The sequence below is a fragment of the Eutrigla gurnardus genome (genome assembly GCF_963514095.1).
Source record: "Eutrigla gurnardus genome assembly, chromosome: 9".
NCBI lineage: Eukaryota > Metazoa > Chordata > Actinopteri > Perciformes > Triglidae > Eutrigla > Eutrigla gurnardus.
Window position 1 is genome coordinate 6319967 of NC_139923.1, and position 23247 is coordinate 6343213.

At 44.8% G+C, this 23247-nt stretch overlaps 1 protein-coding gene across 2 annotated transcripts; it reads left to right on the top strand.

Moving 5' to 3' along the window:
• Positions 1-9875: 9875 nt before the first annotated feature.
• Positions 9876-22154, top strand: dnajc24 (DnaJ (Hsp40) homolog, subfamily C, member 24). 2 transcript variants are annotated; one of them, XM_084017256.1, is made up of 5 exons: positions 9876-10069; positions 10666-10772; positions 11169-11298; positions 13405-13473; positions 19334-22154. In XM_084017256.1, the coding sequence occupies exons 2-5, from the start codon at positions 10671-10673 to the stop codon at positions 19537-19539; spliced, it is 507 nt and encodes a 168-aa protein (XP_083873382.1). In that variant the 5' UTR covers positions 9876-10069; positions 10666-10670; the 3' UTR covers positions 19540-22154. The 2 variants fall into 2 exon arrangements, with proteins under 2 accessions (XP_083873382.1, XP_083873381.1); XM_084017255.1 differs by having other exon boundaries at positions 9897-10069; positions 10595-10772.
• Positions 22155-23247: the final 1093 nt, after the last annotated feature.

Below are 23247 nucleotides of genomic sequence, written 5' to 3' on the forward strand. Positions count from 1 at the left end.
CTTGTTGTTCCTCTGTTTGCATTGCTTCTGTCACACACCGGGTCAGGTAGTGGCAAAATAAAGGGAGTCCCCACATGAAATAAACAAAAACTAATTTATTAGTAACTCATTTTTACTGGTTAAAGTAAACATAAATAATTATACTTAAACAAAATAATTTATACTTAAGACCACATGGCGGGTGGAAGACTGAGCCCAAAGCTCAGCCTAGAAGCAGCAAAGAGCGTCTGAACACATGGCTACCCAGCCCTTAAATCTCTGGATCCCTATACCCCCACAGGTGTGGCCAATTGGCCTGACGCCCTGTCCCAATCTCCACCCACAACCAATAGGCAGAGAGAGGGGCAGGGCGTCACACCCCCCTCCTACAGAAAAGGGGCCCCACCACATTATCCCCCCCACTCCTCCCCATCTACCCCCGTCCTCCACTCAGCAACCTGGTTCCTAGGAGCACATTATGGCTACGTTCACACCGCAGGTCTTAATGCACAATTCCGATTTATGGCTCAAATCCGATTTTTTGTTTGGCTGTTCACATTACCTCTTTAAATGCGGCCTGTCTACGGATTGCTGTGTGAACAGCTCACGCTCCTGAAGTGACCCGCATGCGCAGTTGATCATTGATGACATCACGCCACAGCGGTGTTTACGGAAGCGAACATGGCAACGGCAACCGGTAACGTGGGACTGTATGGCTTCATGCTAAAAACAGTGTGTGGCGGCAGCCGGCAAATTTGTGAGCGGGTGATTGCACGAAGGAGGAAGAGGAGAAAGAAAATTCACATTTTAATGTCCTCCATGTTTGTTTTGGCTCCCGCCCGCTTTTCAATCAACTTTATTTGTCATTCATTTACAAAACAGTGCAGCGCGGGTCAGAATGACGTCAAAGTCGCATTAAATGCGACCTGGCTGTTCAGACTGCGGTCGCATTCAAAAAAATCCGATACGTATCCGATTCAGTACCACATTTAAATGTGGTACTGAATCTGATTAGAAAATGTCAGATTCAATGCGACTTGTGCTGTTCACATTGTCAAAAGCAAATCAGATATGGGTCACATATGAGTGAAAAAATCAGATTCAGGTCACTTGTAACTGCGGTGTGAACGTAGCCTAAGAGTAGTGAGAAGGTAGACCTGGAAAAGAACAGAATAGACAAATCAGTGAGAACACCACCCAACTTTAAGGCAACCGAGAAAGGGCATCCGCTATCACATTTTCTGATCCCTTTATATGACGAATATCCAGATGGTACGGCTGTAAAAACAATGCCCACCGCATCAGCCGCTGATTTGGATTTTGAAGTGACCGCAGGAAAGTCAGTGGGTTGTGATCGGTATAAACAACCAACGGAGTTAGACCAGATCCCAAATAAACATCAAAATGCTGATATGCCCATATTAATGCTAGTGCCTCCTTCTCGATCACCGAGTAATTGAGCTGGTACTTATTAAACTTCCTAGAGAAGAAGGCCACAGGTTTTTCAACCCTGTGGTCTCCTGCCTGCATAAGTACAGCTCCTGCCCCCACGTTAGATGCATCCACCTGCAGGGAAAAAACCTCATTCAGCCGGGGGGCATCCAACACAGGTGCTGCACACAAAAGTGCCTTGACCTTTTCAAATGCCAGTCTACATCTATCTGACCACACAAAGTGTGCCTCTTTTTTCAAAAGTGCAGTCACAGGCTCTACAACTGATGAAAAATTCTGACAAAAGCTTCGGTAGTATCCCACCATCCCTAAAAAGCGCATTAGCCCTTTCTTGGTGGTTGGAGGGGGATATCTTACTATTGTATCCACCTTATCCTGTAACATACGCACCTGGCCCTGACCGACCTCCTTACCCAAATAGGTGACTGTGGCCTTCGCAAATTCGCATTTTGCCAAATTAACAGTCAACCCTGCCCAGACCAACTTGTCCAACAATGCGCGAATGCGCTGAATATGTTCAGACCATGTATCACTGTATATTACCACGTCATCAAGGTACACTGCGCAGCCATCCAGCCCCGCCACAACCTGGTTCATGAGGCGCTGAAATGTTGCAGGCGCATTACGCAGGCCAAATGGCATAACAGTGTACTTGTACAGACCAGAAGGTGTAATAAATGCACAAATTTCCTTTGCCCGCTTAGACAGGGGAACCTGCCAATAACCTTTCAAAAGGTCAAACTTAGTCACAAAAACGGCAGACCCCACCTGATCTATACAGTCTTCCATGCGGGGAAGAGGAAACACATCTGGCTTCGTAACGTTATTAACTTTACGAAAGTCAGTACATGGCCTAAAAGTTGTGTCCGGCTTACTGACCAACAGACACGGCGATGCCCAACTTGAAACGCACGGCTCAGCAATATGATTGTCCAACATATACTGAACTTCTTTGTCTAAAAGCTTGCGCTTATCTGATGAAACCCGATAAAAACGCTGCTTTATAGGTGCTGCATCACCAATATCCACATCATGCTCAATAAGATGTGTGCGAGAAGGTACATCCGAAAACAGAACAGGATAGCTTTTAATAAGGGCACCCAACTCAACACGTTTTTTATCATCCAAATTTGCCAACATGTAATCCAAATTTTTCAGTGACTGAATTTTTCAATCGCCCTTGCAAAACCACATCAGTGGTCGAACTCTCCTCCATGCTGACTGCCGGAGATGAGCTCAGAACTGCAGATGTACAAACAGAAGCATTAACCATACCACTCCCACTTTCCCCACTGTCTGATGTCCGTAAAAAGGTTTTAACAAATTCACATGACACAGTCTAGTGGTTTTCCTAGAGTTTGGAGTGGCAATGATGTAATTCAAGTCTGAAGCCTGCCGTACTACAGTGTACGGACCGGAGAATTTTGCCTCAAAAGGAGAAGTCACAATAGGTTGCAGAAACAAAACCTGGTCACCAGCCTGAAACCGCTTAGGCTCTGCACGCCTGTCATACAGAGCTTTCATTTTGTGCTGTGACTTTACCAATTTCTCTTTTGCACTTTCAACCGCCAAAACCAACCTATGCCTGAAGCCATTGACATAGTCAAGCAAATTTTGGGGAGGATTTGTTATTTCCCAGCTATCTCCCAACACAGCCATGGGACCCCGTACCTTGTGACCAAACACCAAATCATTGGGGCTAAAACCTGTGCTCTCCTGAACCACTTCTCTGGCTGCCAACAGGAGCCACGGCAACCCCTCCCCCCAGTCACACCCCAGCTCTGTACAATAAGAGCGCAGTAAAGACTTCAGCGTTTGATGAAAACGCTCTAGGGCGCCCTGTGATTGCGCATGATAAGCCGAAGCTTTATTATGCTTAATGTGAAGCTGCTGCAGTATTTCGGCAAACATACCGGATGTAAAATTCGAGCCTTGATCGCTCTGAATAATTTTTGGAATCCCAAACACCGAAATGAACTGTGTCAAAGCTTTCACCACCGATTTAGTAGATATATTTCGGAGTGGATACGCCGCTGGATACCTGGTTACTGGCACATGACAGTCAGCAAATAATTATGACCTAGTTTTGAACAAGGCAACGGCCCGACACAGTCAATAATCAAATGTGCAAATGGCTGCTCAACCACAGGAATTGGACAAAGTGGAGCCGGTCTGATTGACTGGTTTGGCTTGCCGGTTAACTGACATGTATGACATGTTTTGACATATGCTGAGACATCACGCTTCAGGCGGGGCCAAAAACAGTACCGCAACACCCGGTCATATGTTTTCTTTACCCCTGGATGCCCAGCTACATTATCATGACAAGTTTGCAACACCAAGTCCCGAAACCTTCTCGGCACTACAAACTGAAAAACAGGTTCCCCAACAAAAGCTTCTCCATGAGGCACCCATTTCCTAAACAATAAGCCTCCCTGAATAAAATAGCCTTGAGCAGAACTAAGTATCTCACCAAGCGAAAATACTTTGTCAAACAGTTCTTTTAAACTATCATCATTTTCCTGCTCTGCAACCAACTCAGATCGTGACATAGACTTAAACTGATAAGGCAAAGTCACACAAACTTCAGCAGGTTCCAACTCTGACTTCTTGGTAGCAAGACTCTGTGCGTCACCCGCAGTGGTCATGGCACGCGTCACAGCACAGACCGGATACTCAACGGCAACATCTGATATACTGTCTGGTTGACCTTGACCAGGCACACTTTTAGTGACTATATTGGGAGAAGGACCATCAGCCCACACCTGCACCCCAGCAAGACCGTTCCCCAGAATTATGTCCACCCCATCCACCGGCAACTCAGTGCGCACACTCATCTCAACATCTCCCTTCACCAAACCTGAGTCAAGACACAGCCTATGCACAGGTGCAGGGAACACCACCATCCCCATTCCTCTGACCAGCACAAAGTCTCCTGTGTCAGTCTCCGACGAGAAGGGTAAAACAGACTTGCACACAAATGAGTCCAATGAGCCGGTATCCCGCAGTATCTTTACTGGCACCTGTTCAACATTACCCGGCAAAGAGACCAAACCCTCAGAAATGAATGGTCCAAAATCCTCCATGCTCTTCTGCTGCCTGGCTTCAACCTGCTCCTCAACCACTACCGCTGGGCTGAGTGAACTGGCCAAAGCCGCTGGTCTTACTTGCGTACCGGAGAATTTATTTTTTGATTTGAGGACTGGACACTCACTCTTCCAATGCCCACTGCCTTTGCAGTAATTACACGTTCTACCTTCTGCCTGCCTTTCTCGCATGCCATGCTCACTCTTAGCATAAGAGTCTGATGCACCTTTTTGATGACCATAACTCTCTCTGCGCACATTATCTGAACTTAACGCATTGAAATTGCTTTTATGAATCAACACGTACTCATCGGCCAACACGGCCGCCTGACCAGGAGTACCTACTTTATTCTCTGTGAGGTAAGTAGCCACATTTTTAGGTACAGAGTTTTTAAACTGTTCTAATATTTCCAGGTCGCACAGTTTCTCAAACGTGTCCACCTCAGACGCTGCACACCAACGACCAAAATGGGCAGTCAGATCTCGCACAAACTCCACATGAGACTGTTTATCTCCTCTTTTCCAACCACGGAACCGCTGCCGGTACGCCTCAGGCACCAAGTCATATGCTTTAAGCACCGCAGACTTAACTCGCTTGTACACTTTACAATCAGCAGCACTCAAAGTTGAGTACGCCTCCTGGGCTCTACCGGTCAGGACGCATTGTAACATTAACGCCTGATCACCCTCCGGCCATTTCCTAGACTCCGCTATTCGCTCAAATAATGAAAAGAATTAATCAGGGTCTTTTTCATTGAATTTCGGAAGCAAGCGCAAGTTATTGAATATATCAAAAGATGCCACTGGTGCACCAGACTGAAACACAGGGTTGTCACTATCCGCTGAACCTGGCAATATACCCTGTTGAATTAAGTTCAGCTTTTTATTCTGTAGCTCTAACCTAACCAACTCAGTTTTTTGCTTCATTTCTTCCAAAGCCAAGTCATTTTGCTGTTTTATATTCTGAAGTTGTACTTGTAGCTGTAATTCATGAGTTTGCTTTAACAACAAAAGTTCCTTTTGCTGTTCAAAACTCAAAACAGTACCTGCAGACGCCGAAGACTGAGTCCCCCCAACGGGTTGAATAATTCTCTGTTCCAGCAAACCTGCCATCAAACTTCCCTTAACAGACTCCTTTAACTTTTTATCCAATATCTCAATCTCATATTTCTCAGCAATTAGCAGTAACTGGTCTTTAGTACACTGATCCAGTAGTGCTACTGACGGTGAGTCAACAAATTTATCCACTGTAGATGCCATACCTGGACTACCTACACTCACTGACAAAATAGAATAGGAGAAAGAAAAAAACAAAAACAATATCAGCTGGAACCACTAACAAAGTCTGGGACTGACTAACTAAGACATTAGCGACCCCATAACTACCTTAGCTCCATCCCTAGTCTTCGTGCCGCTACTGATGGGGGGTATTTATGCACTTTAGCCCACTGGGAAGAAAAAGGCAACTGTTACCAGCGACCCTCTCTTACACCGTGGATGTGCTCCCGAGACAACCGCTCTACCCACTTTTGCAGCCACACTAAAATTCCCCAAGACCAGTCCCCCTATTGGAAACCAGTCTTCTTAGCCTCACAGGGGATTCATGGTTCCATACCACATTACAAGACTGTCCCCAATAACCAAACTCAAAGTTCCAACCTTTATTTTATTGATTACAACCAAAACATTAACCTTTAAGCAAAAAAACAAAACATAAGGACACAATGCTCTACTACTTCCAAACTCCACCGACCAAATCCCTCCTAAAAACTGAAATCCAAAAGACAACAGTCACATGTGGAACTCCCAACACTGGCAGCTACTAAATTGGCTTCAACAGGTGCTACCAATAAGCCAATCAATCCTTTGAAACCAAACAACTTACTAATGCAAAACTACAATTCCTAACAGGAACACAAAGCAAATGCCAGCACACAAACCATATTCAGACCAACCAGGCTGAATTTGACCAAATGACCCTTACCAAACTAAACAGACTTACACTTGTCTACAAAATGAACTTTAACAATCGGACGAGCCCCCATTTTGTCACACACCGGGTCAGGTAGTGGCAAAATAAAGGGAGTCCACACATGAAATAAACAAAAACTAATTTATTAGTAACTCATTTTTACTGGTTAAAGTAAACATAAATAATTATACTTAAACAAAAGAATTTATACTTAAGACCACATGGCGGGTGGAAGACTGAGCCCAAAGCTCAGCCTAGAAGCAGCAAAGAGCGTCTGAACACATGGCTACCCAGCCCTTAAATCTCTGGATCCCTATACCCCCACAGGTGTGGCCAATTGGCCTGACGCCCTGTCCCAATCTCCACCCACAACCAATAGGCAGAGAGAGGGGCAGGGCGTCACACTTCTGATGCAAATTTAAAAAAAGAACTACACTGGTGTAAATGGGCTACAACTGTATTCTGTTGTACATCCTTGTGTTGCACAATGACAAAATCCTTGAGTCCTTGACTACTTTCCTGTGTTTAGTTGTTCTCAAGACAGACGTGACTTTTTCTTATCTAATGCATTTGTTAATCTTTTATGCTAATCATTCAAATGTAGATTAATTTCATGCCCATCCAAACCCTGAAGCGCTCCAACTGTAACGCTGTCTAGGAGAAGCGAACTCCTGCAGCTGATACGTTCGCAGTCGCCATCTTGATGAAAAGCTGAGGACTGGGACACGCCGTGTGTGTCTCATGTGGACCGGCGGCGGGGCCCGTTGGCTCCTACTCCGTCCACGTGGAGGACAAAGCAGAAGGAACATCTTTCGTTGAAAGTGTAAACCTGGCAGCAAAAAGACAGGGTTGATTTCAGGACAGCTGCTCAGACCTGTGCATTTCATGAAGTGGTAACTACTGCCCCCACTTTGACAGTGAATATTTTTCCACTCGACTAATTGACCTTTAATTCGCTCAAAATGAAGAAATAATTAACTGCACAGCAATGTCAGTCACCTTGTGTCTCTGCCCCCCTCCCCCTCCCCCTCCCTCTGTGGTCTCGTTAAAGAGCCATAAGTGAGTGACAGACAGGAAGTCAAATCATAAAGGTGTCATTGTGTCACCTCATCTCTTCTGTTCCCATTTCAATTAACAGATTGCTCCTGGCCTGTATCTCCAGGACGGGTTTCCCAGCATGTGGTCTCCTGCTGCTCTTTCCTGGCTGCTGTTTCCGAGGTTTGGCAGAAGAATTCAACAGCATGATCTTGGCTTTCTGACTGATCATCTCACGTACACGCACTATATCCATCTTTTGTTCGACGTTCCGGGCTGCATTTCCTTAACAACAACAACAACACTGTCAGGAACTATCGCAACCAAAGGAGATGCGTCACCATGAAGGGAATCAGGAGTTTTGTCTGTCTTTGTCCGGCGGCGGCATTCACAATAGTACTCAAGTAAAATACAAAAGTGTTATCATCAAAATGTACCAAAAGTAAAAATACTCTTCATTCAGAAAAATACATGTTATATTATTATAATATTGTATTTTTGGATTAATTCACGGGCCCTGTGATAGACTGGCGTCCTGTCCAGGGTGTACCCTGCCTTCGCCCAATGATAGCTGGGATCGGCTCCACCCCCCCGTGACCCTAAATACAGGATAAGCGGTAGACAATGGATGGATGGATGGATGGATGGATGGATGGATGGATTAATTCACGTATGTTGCAGCTGGTAAAGGTGGAGCATTTTTAAACTACTGCTGGTAGTTTAATCTATAATAATACATCATCAGTTATTAGTAGATTTTGATTCAATCATATGAATCCGTAAAGCAACTAAAGCTGTCAGATAAATGTAGGGAGGTAAAAAGAACAATATTTCCCCCTGAGATGTAATGGAGTAGAAATACCAACTAGCACAACATGAAAATACTCAATTACATGTACTTCAACATTGTACTTAAATATTGAGTACAGTACTTTCCAGCACTGTTAACAAAATACGTTAATCCAACTCGAGTCAATAAAAGCAGTTGTGAAATATTCTATTTCTACTCAATATAATACTAATTACTAACAACTATATTTTCACATCAAAATTCATAATTATTCTGGAAACTAAGGAACCGTTTTTGCATTTAACACAATCATTAACACATGTATGATTGTACGTGTACATTTTGCAAAAAGCATCCAAATAGAGCTTGTTTCCTGGAGGAGGATCTCCCAGGACAGAGGTGTGGACTGACTTCCTTGGAGTCCTGGAAAGGGTCCTGGATTGTTTCAGGTCTCTCTCACTCACACTAGTCAATCCGTTCCGTGCCTCCGCATGTTTGACACCAAAGTGCGGTTTGTTTGACTATTGTTAGTTCTCCGTTCCGTGCGGACGGTACATTCCCACGGCCCTGGCACGGTTGGAAGAGGAGTGCTTTGGCATGGTTCAAGCACTAGCACATGCACAGATACACAACGTGGACGTAGGCTATTCTGTTGAGTTGCCAGGGCTGCACAGTGGTTAACACTATCACATCACAGCATGAGGGGCTGGGGTTCATATGTGGGCTCGGTTTCCTTCTGTGTGGAGTTTGCATGTTCTCCCCGTGTCAGCGTGGGTTCTCTCTGGGTTCTCCGGCTTCCTCCCACAGTCCAAAGACATGCAGGATGGACCCGTCTGTCTCTACATGTCAGCCCTGTGATAGACTGGTTACCTGTCTGTCTCTATGTCAGCCCTGTGATAGACTGGTTACCTGTCTGTCTCTACATGTCAGCCCAGTCATAGACTGGTTACCTGTCTGTCTCTACATGTCAGCCCTGTCTTAATGTCGAGGCAGTAAGCGTATCGTACCAAATTATTGAATAAAGACAAGTAGTCTGTGACAATTTGTTTTGTGATGCTCTCACATAAAAAAAAATATTTTCATTTATTTCTCTCTAGTCTGTCATTTTTCCTTCAGCACAATGCATGATGGTTTAGTTAGTGACCATTGAATAAAACTAGTCGCTGGCAAAAAAAAAAAAAAGGTAAGATAACGCTACATTTGTGATGGACCATTGATAAATTAGCTAGCTAGCAAGCCAAGCTAACAGCTGTGTTGGTACATTGCACAACACCATATGTAGTTCACACAATAACAAAGTTACATAAAAGTATCACACATTGCAACTTTATAACTGGAAATGTATCTTTTAAATTAAAAACATCATATGTGCAATTCTTCAAACTGGGTTAAAAAAAAGATATTTGTTTCTCTCTATTGACTAGAGTACTTTTTATCGAAATATATTCCAATGGAGTACACCGGAAGGGGCGGGACTTAGCCTCTCAGATTGGCACAGTTGAAGAGTAGCAAGCTATCATGACTTTGGTATTATGTCTCGAAGCTAACGCGCTACAGCATGTATGTTTGTATTTTATTACTGTCTTCGTTCGTCACAGAGTTGAAGCGGTGACGGTTTTAAACAAGAGCGGAAGTCTCCATTCTCTCTATGGATCAGAGGCAGCAGGCGGAACAGAAACAAGCAGCCGCGTTTTCAGGGGGGACTCAAAACAGTCGGACACTGTCGTCTGTCAGGTTGCTCGCCGTGTTTTTAAGGTATGATCAATGTTTTCCACACAGAACACAAACATGTAAATCCATAACGAAATGTTCGCTGAGTAAAATAACTTCCGCTTTCATTAAACTTTGTTTTAGGATTGCTCGTAACGTACACGAGGGTGTGTTTTGGTTAAAATTCAACCAAATAGCAATACTTAATAATCTTTAATTTAATTTCGTGGATAATGTGACACTCGGGGACACAGATGTAGTCGTAGTTAGTCCAGTTAGCAAGCTAACGTGTACCAGCTGAGCTAATACCAGGTGTAGATGTTTGTGGGACTGGAGTCATGAAACCACCAAGTGGTACTTGATTTGTTAGAAAGGTGTGGAGATCTCATTCCTTTGCCGTTGTTATCATAGTAAATGCATGTGTTGGTGTTTCAAAGAAGTGCACTGAGGCTGCATCTCTGTCCTGGTGCTGATCCTGCAAAACACCATCACTGTCAGGTCTTAAATGCATTCTGAAGTTTCAGATATGCAGTGGCTGCAGCCATGAATCCCCTGGTGCTTCTGTTTAAGGGCCAGTGGGAAGAGCATCAGCTCAGTTGGTGTTATGGATGCATCAGTCTGATGCCAGTGTTGTGTTGCAGCAGGGATGTGTGCAGCAGCAGAGAAGGACTTGTATGCTGTCCTGGGAGCCAGCCCCTCAGACTCAGTCCAGCAGCTCAGACGCCGGTACCAGCAGCTGGCCTTACAGGTGAACACACCTCTCACCACTCCCACATGCTGTGTGTTGGGATGCACCGATACTGATATCAGGCCGATGCTGACTCAAATAGCTGGATCCCTGTGACAATGGGGCCATTATATTCAATTCCATTCCATGGTTATATGCTGTATACTAGACCCCACAATACGATATTATCACAACACTTCAGTCATAATAAGATTAGTATTGCTCTCACATATAACTCCATACTTGTCATACTTGTCCAGTTAAGGGAAAGGGTTGACTACAATTATGAAATCCACATAAACTCATGTAATGTGAAACCTGTGTGTGTGTGTGTGTGTGTGTGTGTGTGTGTGTGTGTGTGTGTGTGTGTGTGTGTGTGTGTGTGTGCATTGACTCTGTCTGGTTGTTCTTGCACAGTACCACCCGGACCGTCTTGGAGATGAGTGTTCTTCAGAGTCTAGTGTGAAGAAGTTTCTAGAAGTGGATGCAGCCTGGAGGATTCTTAGCGACCACAACGCCAAGACACAGTACGACCTGCAGAGGAGAGGTAGGACTTAAGTGAGATAGAGGATAGTCATAATGTCATAATTGAAAGGTTGTTATTTATGCATGATAAATTAGGAATGCACCGAAATTAAAATTCTTGGCCGAAAACCGAAACACCGAAAGAAGTTAATATTCAAATTGTTAGTACCGTTGCATTTATGGCTATGACTGTGTACTAACCTCACTAAAATCAAGGCATTGCAATTCAAAGAATAAATCAATTACAAAAGTCTGCAAATATTTATTTAGCACTAACATTACAACAATGCACAGTATATAATACAAATCAAAATAAAATGTTTAATGTCTCATCGAACATAGCAGACAACGAGGGTGCATGCCCCTCATCTGGCGCAGAGAGACGAGTCCTTTTTTCTGCGCTCTGCTCTCCTTCTCCTGCGCTGTGTGCTTCTCCGTCTCCAAGCGGGGTCTCCGCATCCATCGCGCCTGCTTCATTTCTCATGCACGCTGCTTTAATCCCACATCCAAGTAATGGTCTTTATAACGCGGATCAAGCACAGTCCTGAGGAAGTCAGGATCCGAATAGATCTCAGTGAAGATCACACCGCAGACATGTTGGCGCTTATCCAGACGAGCGTGCACTGGCCGCGGTTTCTGTTTGCGTCATCACAACTTTCTGTTTCGGCCGTGTTGTTTCGGTGATCAAAGTATTCTGAAAATGTGCTTTTGGGCCATTTTTTGCCGAACATTTTCGGTGGCTGAATATTCGGTGCATCCCTATGATTAATGATGCTTTATGTCTTTGCCACATGTTCCTGTCACTGAGATTATTCCACTGTCCACAGTCAAATCAGGCTCCTTAGAATGAGAAGTGGAATAGTTGAGTGGACGAGCCTGAATAGAGAGAGTGCTGGTTAGTTTATAACTGTTGTTGAATGAGACCTTTTAAATAAAACTGGACTACTAGAAATCGCATACCTTCACACCTCTGTGAATAGGCGTTATTTGGATAAACTGACTCCATATTGGGAATATAAATGTTTTTCCTCAAATTAAAACATTAAAACTTAATAAAGTGGCATGTTTTCTCATAACTTTTAGTCCGTCTCAAAATTTCACAACAAAGCCACTGCCAGCTGTTTACAGAAATGTTACTTAACCAGGGATGAGTGCTGCTGATCAGCTGGGAGTCCTGTATATGCTGCATCGGTTGCATTTGATTAATGTTGCAATACCTTTTATGCATCATTCCTGTCAAATAAGTAACTACACTTGTTTAAATGATTTCTCACACTGTGTAACACCAATTAAAACCCAAGCAAAGTCAATTATTCATGGTTCAAAGTTATTATCACTGTCAACCTGGGCAACTTGATAATGACTGTTTCCTCAAAAAATAAAGTAGTGTGAAAATCTTTCCGTTCACCTGCCTATCCATTATCCATCGTCCATAACGTCGCTCTTCTGTTTTATTCATGGTGCCTATGTTGTGTCACACTTACTGTATACACAGCAATAATGATAGAATGACAATCGCAACAGATGAAGCAAGCATCGCTGCTTCATTTTCGGGTTTAAAGCCGAGTTGAAATTGAAAATGTCTTTTTAACCCGTTTGGATCACATCCCTGATCATATTGTTCACCTATTTAACAATATATACTGAAAATATCTGTGGCTGAGTACTAATAGACAGAAAAACCAAAAAAATGCTGATGTGATTAATTTAAGTGCTTGATCCGCATCATCCACATCAGCGTTGCCCTGGTGACTGACTGACAGGCTGCAGGTTGTAGACAGTTTGAGTTGAGAGAGGGATGGATTTTATTTTTGCGTGTTGTCCGAAAAAATAATTGTTGATTTTGAGAAGTTGAGCTTAGTTTGTCTGAGTAACCTGGGACTTCCACATACAAAGCAGCAACAGTTGTTATTTCAGCCGTGATGGATGAAACCTTGTTGGTGTCTACATGTAACACAATGGAAAAGATCCATTCGGAACACCAAAGTATGAATCAGAAAATCATATTTGGGTAAAAATGCTGTGATGTGTCAAGACAGACATAATAATGTTCACAGCAAATGTTCCATCATGCTATTTGTCTTCCTTCTACAACTTCTGTCATGATGATGCATTGATGCTTCTCCAGCACTGGAGCTCAAACAGGATTGGCCAGTGGATTCTACCGTCTATCTGGAGGACATGAGCTGGGACCAGGGTAACTACACACACACACACACACACACACACACACACACAGTCTGTTTTTGCATAAATAAATAAATACCTGACAGGTAACAGTCACATGAAAATCCAATAACGTCATGGGTAATCCTGGGTAGCCATGCACATCGTGACATCATATATCCCACAGTCCAAAGACATGCAGGATGGGGTTAGGTTCATTGATGACTCTAAATGACCCCTAGGTGTGAATGTGAGTGTGAATGGTTGTCTGTCTCTACATGTCAGCCCTGTGATAGACTGGTTACCTGTCTGTCTCTACATGTCAGCCCTGTGATAGACTGGTTACCTGTCTGTCTCTACATGTCTCCCTGTGATAGACTGGTTACCTGTCTGTCTCTACATGTCTCCCTGTGATAGACTGGTTACCTGTCTGTCTCTACATGTCTCCCTGTGATAGACTGGTTACCTGTCTGTCTCTACGTGTCAGCCCTGTGATAGACTGGTTATCTGTCTGTCTCTACATGTCAGCCCTGTGATAGACTGGTTACCTGTCTGTCTCTACATGTCTCCCTGTGATAGACTGGTTACCTGTCTGTCTCTACATGTCAGCCCTGTGATAGACTGGTTACCTGTCTGTCTCTACATGTCAGCCCTGTGATAGACTGGTTACCTGTCTGTCTCTACATGTCAGCCCTGTGATAGACTGGTTACCTGTCTGTCTCTACATGTCTCCCTGTGATAGACTGGTTACCTGTCTGTCTCTACATGTCAGCCCTGTGATAGACTGGTTACCTGTCTGTCTCTACATGTCAGCCCTGTGATAGACTGGTTACCTGTCTGTCTCTACATGTCAGCCCTGTGATAGACTGGTTACCTGTCTGTCTCTACATGTCAGCCCTGTGATAGACTGGTTACCTGTCTGTCTCTACATGTCTCCCTGTGATAGACTGGTTACCTGTCTGTCTCTACATGTCGGCCCTGTGATAGACTGGTTACCTGTCTGTCTCTACATGTCTCCCTGTGATAGACTGGTTACCTGTCTGTCTCTACATGTCTCCCTGTGATAGACTGGTTACCTGTCTGTCTCTACATGTCAGCCCTGTGATAGACTGGTTACCTGTCTGTCTCTACATGTCGGCCCTGTGATAGACTGGTTACCTGTCTGTCTCTACATGTCGGCCCTGTGATAGACTGGTTACCTGTCTGTCTCTACATGTCAGCCCTGTGATAGACTGGTTACCTGTCTGTCTCTACATGCCAGCCCTGTGATAGACTGGTTACCTGTCTGTCTCTACATGTCTCCCTGTGATAGACTGGTTACCTGTCTGTCTCTACATGTCTCCCTGTGATAGACTGGTTACCTGTCTGTCTCTACATGTCTCCCTGTGATAGACTGGTTACCTGTCTGTCTCTACATGTCTCCCTGTGATAGACCGGTTACCTGTCTGTCTCTACATGTCTCCCTGTGATAGACTGGTTACCTGTCTGTCTCTACATGTCTCCCTGTGATAGACTGGTTACCTGTCTGTCTCTACATGTCTCCCTGTGATAGACTGGTTAACCGTCTGTCTCTACATGTCTCCCTGTGATAGACTGGTTACCTGTCTGTCTCTACATGTCTCCCTGTGATAGACTGGTTACCTGTCTGTCTCTACATGTCTCCCTGTGATAGACTGGTTACCTGTCTGTCTCTACATGTCAGCCCTGTGATAGACTGGTTACCTGTCTGTCTCTACATGTCAGCCCTGTGATAGACTGGTTACCTGTCTGTCTCTACATGTCAGCCCTGTGATAGACTGGTTACCTGTCTGTCTCTACATGTCTCCCTGTGATAGACTGGTTACCTGTCTGTCTCTACATGTCAGCCCTGTGATAGACTGGTTACCTGTCTGTCTCTACATGTCAGCCCTGTGATAGACTGGTTACCTGTCTGTCTCTACATGTCAGCCCTGTGATAGACTGGTTACCTGTCTGTCTCTACATGTCAGCCCTGTGATAGACTGGTTACCTGTCTGTCTCTACATGTCTCCCTGTGATAGACTGGTTACCTGTCTGTCTCTACATGTCGGCCCTGTGATAGACTGGTTACCTGTCTGTCTCTACATGTCTCCCTGTGATAGACTGGTTACCTGTCTGTCTCTACATGTCTCCCTGTGATAGACTGGTTACCTGTCTGTCTCTACATGTCAGCCCTGTGATAGACTGGTTACCTGTCTGTCTCTACATGTCGGCCCTGTGATAGACTGGTTACCTGTCTGTCTCTACATGTCGGCCCTGTGATAGACTGGTTACCTGTCTGTCTCTACATGTCAGCCCTGTGATAGACTGGTTACCTGTCTGTCTCTACATGCCAGCCCTGTGATAGACTGGTTACCTGTCTGTCTCTACATGTCTCCCTGTGATAGACTGGTTACCTGTCTGTCTCTACATGTCTCCCTGTGATAGACTGGTTACCTGTCTGTCTCTACATGTCTCCCTGTGATAGACTGGTTACCTGTCTGTCTCTACATGTCTCCCTGTGATAGACCGGTTACCTGTCTGTCTCTACATGTCTCCCTGTGATAGACTGGTTACCTGTCTGTCTCTACATGTCTCCCTGTGATAGACTGGTTACCTGTCTGTCTCTACATGTCTCCCTGTGATAGACTGGTTAACCGTCTGTCTCTACATGTCTCCCTGTGATAGACTGGTTACCTGTCTGTCTCTACATGTCTCCCTGTGATAGACTGGTTACCTGTCTGTCTCTACATGTCTCCCTGTGATAGACTGGTTACCTGTCTGTCTCTACATGTCTCCCTGTGATAGACTGGTTACCTGTCTGTCTCTACATGTCAGCCCTGTGATAGACTGGTTACCTGTCTGTCTCTACATGTCAGCCCTGTGATAGACTGGTTACCTGTCTGTCTCTACATGTCAGCCCTGTGATAGACTGGTTACCTGTCTGTCTCTACATGTCAGCCCTGTGATAGACTGGTTACCTGTCTGTCTCTACATGTCTCCCTGTGATAGACTGGTTACCTGTCTGTCTCTACATGTCAGCCCTGTGATAGACTGGTTACCTGTCTGTCTCTACATGTCAGCCCTGTGATAGACTGGTTACCTGTCTGTCTCTACATGTCAGCCCTGTGATAGACTGGTTACCTGTCTGTCTCTACATGTCTCCCTGTGATAGACTCATTACCTGTCTGTCTCTACATGTCAGCCCTGTGATAGACTGGTTACCTGTCTGTCTCTACATGTCGGCCCTGTGATAGACTGGTTACCTGTCTGTCTCTACATGTCGGCCCTGTGATAGACTGGTTACCTGTCTGTCTCTACATGTCAGCCCTGTGATAGACTGGTTACCTGTCTGTCTCTACATGCCAGCCCTGTGATAGACTGGTTACCTGTCTGTCTCTACATGTCTCCCTGTGATAGACTGGTTACCTGTCTGTCTCTACATGTCTCCCTGTGATAGACTGGTTACCTGTCTGTCTCTACATGTCTACCTGTGATAGACTGGTTACCTGTCTGTCTCTACATGTCTACCTGTGATAGACTGGTTACCTGTCTGTCTCTACATGTCTCCCTGTGATAGACTGGTTACCTGTCTGTCTCTACATGTCTCCCTGTGATAGACTGGTTACCTGTCTGTCTCTACATGTCTACCTGTGATAGACTGGTTACCTGTCTGTCTCTACATGTCTACCTGTGATAGACTGGTTACCTGTCTGTCTCTACATGTCTACCTGTGATAGACTGGTTACCTGTCTGTCTCTACATGTCTACCTGTGATAGACTGGTTACCTGTCTGTCTCTACATGTCAGCCCTGTGATAGACTGGTTACCTGTCTGTCTCTACATGTCTACCTGTGATAGACTGGTTACCTGTCTGTCTCTACATGTCAGCCCTGTGATAGACTGGTTACCTGTCTGTCTCTACATGTTGGCCCTGTGATAGACCGGTTACCTGTCTGTCTCTACATGTCTCACTGTGATAGACTGGTTATCTGTCTGTCTCTACATGTCTCCCTGTGATAGACTGGTTACCTGTCTGTCTCTACATGTCTCCCTGTGATAGACTGGTTACCTGTCTGTCTCTACATGTCTCCCTGTGATAGACTGGTTAACCGTCTGTCTCTACATGTCTCCCTGTGATAGACTGGTTACCTGTCTGTCTCTACATGTCAGCCCTGTGATAGACTGGTTACCTGTCTGTCTCTACATGTCAGCCCTGTGATAGACTGGTTACCTGTCTGTCTCTACATGTCAGCCCTGTGATAGACTGGTTACCTGTCTGTCTCTACATGTCAGCCCTGTGATAGACTGGTTACCTGTCTGTCTCTACATGTCAGCCCTGTGATAGACTGGTTACCTGTCTGTCTCTACATGTCAGCCCTGTGATAGACTGGTTACCTGTCTGTCTCTACATGTCTACCTGTGATAGACTGGTTACCTGTCTGTCTCTACATGTCAGCCCTGTGATAGACTGGTTACCTGTCTGTCTCTACATGTCAGCCCTGTGATAGACTGGTTACCTGTCTGTCTCTACATGTCTCCCTGTGATAGACTGGTTACCTGTCTGTCTCTACATGTCGGCCCTGTGATAGACTGGTTACCTGTCTGTCTCTACATGTCTCCCTGTGATAGACTGGTTACCTGTCTGTCTCTACATGTCTCCCTGTGATAGACTGGTTACCTGTCTGTCTCTACATGTCAGCCCTGTGATAGACTGGTTACCTGTCTGTCTCTACATGTCGGCCCTGTGATAGACTGGTTACCTGTCTGTCTCTACATGTCGGCCCTGTGATAGACTGGTTACCTGTCTGTCTCTACATGTCAGCCCTGTGATAGACTGGTTACCTGTCTGTCTCTACATGCCAGCCCTGTGATAGACTGGTTACCTGTCTGTCTCTGCATGTCAGCCCTGTGATAGACTGGTTACCTGTCTGTCTCTACATGTCTACCTGTGATAGACTGGTTACCTGTCTGTCTCTACATGTCAGCCCTGTGATAGACTGGTTACCTGTCTGTCTCTACATGTCAGCCCTGTGATAGACTGGTTACCTGTCGGTCTCTACATGTCTACCTGTGATAGACTGGTTACCTGTCTGTCTCTACATGTCAGCCCTGTGATAGACTGGTTACCTGTCTGTCTCTACATGTTGGCCCTGTGATAGACCGGTTATGTCCAGGTGAACCCTGCCTTCGTCCAATGTCAGCTGGGATTGACTCCAGTCCCCCGCGACCCTGAATACAGTAGACGATGGATGGACATACACTTTTCACAAAAAGTTAGGGATATTTGGCTTTCGGGAGAAATTTATAGAAAATGTAAAGAGTTCACAGTGATATTATATCATGAAAGTAGGGCATTAATGTAGAAGCATGCAATGGTGATTTCCTGAACGTCCACGTCTCTGCTTTCTGGGACTCTTCCAGTCTCTGTGTCTCCGTAGCAACCTGATGATGACACTCTGTGACTCTCTCAGCTCATTGGCCACTCCCCTCTGACAACATCCTGTTTGAAGCCTCGCATGGCGAGGTGCTGTTGATCACTTGTTAGGTGTCGTCTTGGTCTCATGATGTCAATATGTGCAACAGCATGATGAAGACGATGTTTAAATACCAACTCTAATTGAACCAGGACACTGATTGGTCGATTCAAGGATCAAACAGCTGTTGTGAATGTTGCTGTTCAGCTCCGTGTTAGAGAACAGCAAGTTGTGCAAAAAGTCCTGAAACATTGAACAGTTGGACATGTGCACTCAAAAGTTTAGAAAAGGTCACATTAAGTTCACCTGTAAAGGGCATTTAACGTCCCATTCTTAGTCATGATATCATCGATGGTCGTGCTCCCTGTGTGATTAAGGCTGGTTCCATCTAAAATGCGAGTGTGTGTTGTGTTTCAGACACGTGTGTGTACACGTACAGCTGTCGCTGTGGAGGAGGCTTCATCGTCTCAGACGAAGAGGTGGAGGAGGAGACGCAGAGGAGGCAGCAGGATGATGACGAGGACGAGGAGGAAGAGGAGAGAGGACTGGTTGTTTGCTGTGACACATGCTCCCTCAGTGTGTGTGTGTTAACACAGTCACTCCATAGAAAGCCTGACTGCTAAACACTAACTGTCTTGGAAGAGGACACAAAAAGCATCCTGGATCCTGCCGGAGTCTGACTTCGTGCTCAACTTCTCCATTATTTCCGTTTGGGCCCATGAAGCAAGGCACCTCGGCCCCAATAAAACAGCTCACCGGCTGACTCACTGACTATGTGTACATGCACTATATTCCTGTTTATAAAAATCCTCCTCATCTGTTTACATAACTGATTCAAATGAATATTCCACTAATATTTGCGTTTACATGCAGCCGTTCACATTTACGTTAACTTAACGTTAGTGGTTTTTGTTCCAGTTCTCACCAGCATCATCTGGTCCGTTTGAGGAGCTCACCGCCACATCCTCCTCACCGGCCGGTGGATCCCACGTCAACGCTGTACTCTGAAAGGGCTCGATGCCCTAACTCAAGGCTGTCCCTAACAAATTTTAGTTCATGCCATATGCATCTCAATTTCATCTCAAGTGGCCAGACCAAAAATACATTGCCCAATAACCTATAAATAACAACACTTCCAATTTGTTTCTTTAAGTGTAATAGTCCAAGTACATTCTGAAAACGTGAAGAATCCATTTACAAGGGATGCTGAACATGCTGATATGAATATGATATTCCTTCACCATTGAAAGCGGCTGTGAATGCACCAAACAAAGCCATCCAGTGGGCCAGATTGGACCCTTTGGTGGGCCAGTTCTGGTCCTCAGGCCTCATGTTTGACACCCCTGCCCTAACATGTTGTTTATCATGTCCAAAGAGCTTCAGGGGATGCTTGTTCCATTCAGCTACTTTGCATTAAACCTTGGTGTCCAGCAGTGGTAGACTTGTTGGACCACACACACACACACACACACACACACACACACACACACACACACACACACACTCACACACACACACACACACACACAGCTTCCCTCTTTTATTTCTTCAACCTCCTCCTTAAAGAGGTGCAACATGAGGATCTGATCAACACAAGCGGCAGAGAGACACCTGGAGCAGCAACCTTACTGGATCTGGATCCGTCTGGCTTATGGTGTGAAACTGTTAACGATGTTAGCTTCATAACTTAAGGTCAACTTTACAGCTAAGTGTTTAAGTAACTTAGTTACAGCGTTGTGGATGGAGGTTGTCAGGAAGACCAGAGATACCATTGTTTTAAGGTAATGCGATACCGAAGCAGGGCGGAGGGGTCTACTCCCTGGAGGGTCTTCCTGTGAGGTTTTACTCAGGTGGGATGAGGGGCGTCTGTACACTCTGGGGTCCTCGCTACATGTATGAACCTGCCTGATAGGCACGATGCTGATTAGCATACCTCATGCTCAACAAACACACAGATAACCAACAGCTACTGGGAACAGATGTGGGTAAATATATACAACATTAATTCATCTTCAATCGCTGATCTGGGGTCAGGTCTCGGGGTCAACAGCTGCATCTATATATAATACACACATCACAAATAGACATACTGCATATTTCTTGCGCTGCATTTATTCCTTGATTACAAATCACTCCCAAAATAAACTGAATACTATATTGAATACTATTTGCTTTCAGTGTAGATCTCTGGATGATATCATATCTCCTGTTTAAAGGTGCTGAATGGGTAGAAACCTCCGGGTCTGAAAAGTGAAGCCAAAGCTCATTCATGCTTATCATGCTCATCCCGCTTGTCCTGCGCATGTCAACGGACGTTACCTGCAATGGAAGACTGATTCAAACTGGACAGAAAGTATCATTGTGAACAGCCAGGGTTTGTATTATTATAGTAAAACAACTTTTTCTTGTGGCTGAAACAATGATTCTACATAATGCCCGCAGTCGTGAACAGCTGAAGCTCAACTGAAGAATCAGCTTCAACTTCTTTTTCCCTGTGTCTTATTAATTATCAGTAGAGGGAAAGTGACAACTAACATAAAAAGCCAAAAAAGAGGAGAATCTCAATCAAAAGAAGCAAATTAGCATAGTAAAACTATATGCAATAAGCCTGGAAATGATGACGTGATGGCCTAGCTGATCCCCAGGTTGGAGACGGGTGCCCTAAATGACAGCGCTATTCTCCTCTCAGCGGGGCTGCTACAGACACAAAGGGATAAAGGCTGGTAATGACTCTGCTCTCTCTCTGGTCATTCAGCCTGCAAAGGTCACAGCTGACAGAAGCTCCGGGTGATGATCATCTCTCATCTATTATCCCCCTCCCCAGCTTAATCCATCCATCCATCCATATCTGCCCTCCTCACAGAGGGAAGGTGAAGACGAAAGGTGGAGGGCAGAGAAAGTTAGGGCTTGACAGAAAAGCAGCGGGATGTATTGTCTGAATTCAGAATTAATTATTTTCTCTACGCCATCATCAGAAAAGTGGTCATCGGTGAGGAGGGTTTCTGCTGGCACACTGGGAGAGGTGTGGGGGTGGAGGCTCTCCCTGTGTGTTGGAGGTGGGGGTGGACAGCTGATGTTTAAATGAGGGGTTGGGCGAATATTGATGTGACAGACACAGAGATGCGGTGGGATGTGCTGGGACACAAAATCACTTTCACCAACACACCACCTACAATTAGAGCGCTTTAGATCACTTTCTACCAACCACCCCCTTCCCCAGAACCCCACCTCTACACCGTCCATACACTGTAAAATCTCATAATCTAATTGAATTAAATCAACTCCTCTCTTATCAGAAACTCTCTGTTATTATTTAAAGGATAACTTTTTTTGTTACAACTTGGGGGTTTCTTTGTGTCGGGTGACCATTACTGTGACCATTACGATGAACTCAGACTGTTGGAAGGGCGAAAAACAAAAAGGGCATCGGCTGCACATGGTGGTGCAGGAAATAACTACAACCCTTCAACACATTATCCCCACTGGAAGGGCATTCTAGTGGACACGTCATCACATTTTCTCCACAGGACAACCGAGAGGGAACTTCATTACGTTTGCTCCACTATTAAGGCATCCGAGAAGACTTGTCCAGTGTTCTCCAATGGAAGGGCATCCGAGAAGACTTGTCCAGTGTTCTCCAATGGAAGGGCATCCGAGAAGACTCAGTGTTCTCCAATGGAAGGGCATCCGAGAAGACTTGTCCAGTGTTCTCCAATGGAAGGGCATCCGAGAAGACTCAGTGTTCTCCAATGGAAGGGCATCCGAGAAGACTTGTCCAGTGTTCTCCAATGGAAGGGCATCCGAGAGGGAACTTCACCATGTTTTCTCTACTGGAAGGACAATCTAGGGCACTTCACCAGGTTGTCTCCTCTGGAAAGGTCACCCTAGAGGTCATTTTGACACATTTCTCCACTGGATGGGCATGCTAGTTGGCGATGCAAGAGGGCAATTTTGCTGCATTTGTTCAAACATGGTTATGGAGGACTAATCCTGCCATTATAATAAATATAAAAAAAATGAAGGCAGGAATTTGTGAGGATATCTCAGTTTTGGGTGACATGGCTTCATGCTACAGTTGGAACATCTGATAGGCTTATCTAAAAACCACAGAGAGTGACACAAAAAAAACACCAGTGTGTGGCTGTGATTGCTAATAACTAAATAGTCAAGTCGTGCACCCTCATTTACATATGGGGGAAGAAAAATAAAAAATATATCAAAAGAAAAAGATGAATAAATAATAATAATATGGGAAATTAATGAATAGGGAAAATAATTTGGGAAATAACTAAATATGAAAATTTATTTTCATTTCTGTGCATATTTTTTCT

What these genes read in the sequence shown, in the direction of transcription:
- dnajc24 (XM_084017256.1), top strand. Translation starts at nt 10,671, where the DNA reads ATGTGTGCAGCAGCAGAGAAGGACTTGTATGCTGTCCTGGGAGCCAGC. An exon ending in ACCAGCAGCTGGCCTTACAG is followed by an intron (nt 10,773 to 11,168) that starts GTGAACACACCT and finishes GTTCTTGCACAG; the next exon opens with TACCACCCGGACCGTCTTGG. An exon ending in GTACGACCTGCAGAGGAGAG is followed by an intron (nt 11,299 to 13,404) that starts GTAGGACTTAAG and finishes ATGCTTCTCCAG; the next exon opens with CACTGGAGCTCAAACAGGAT.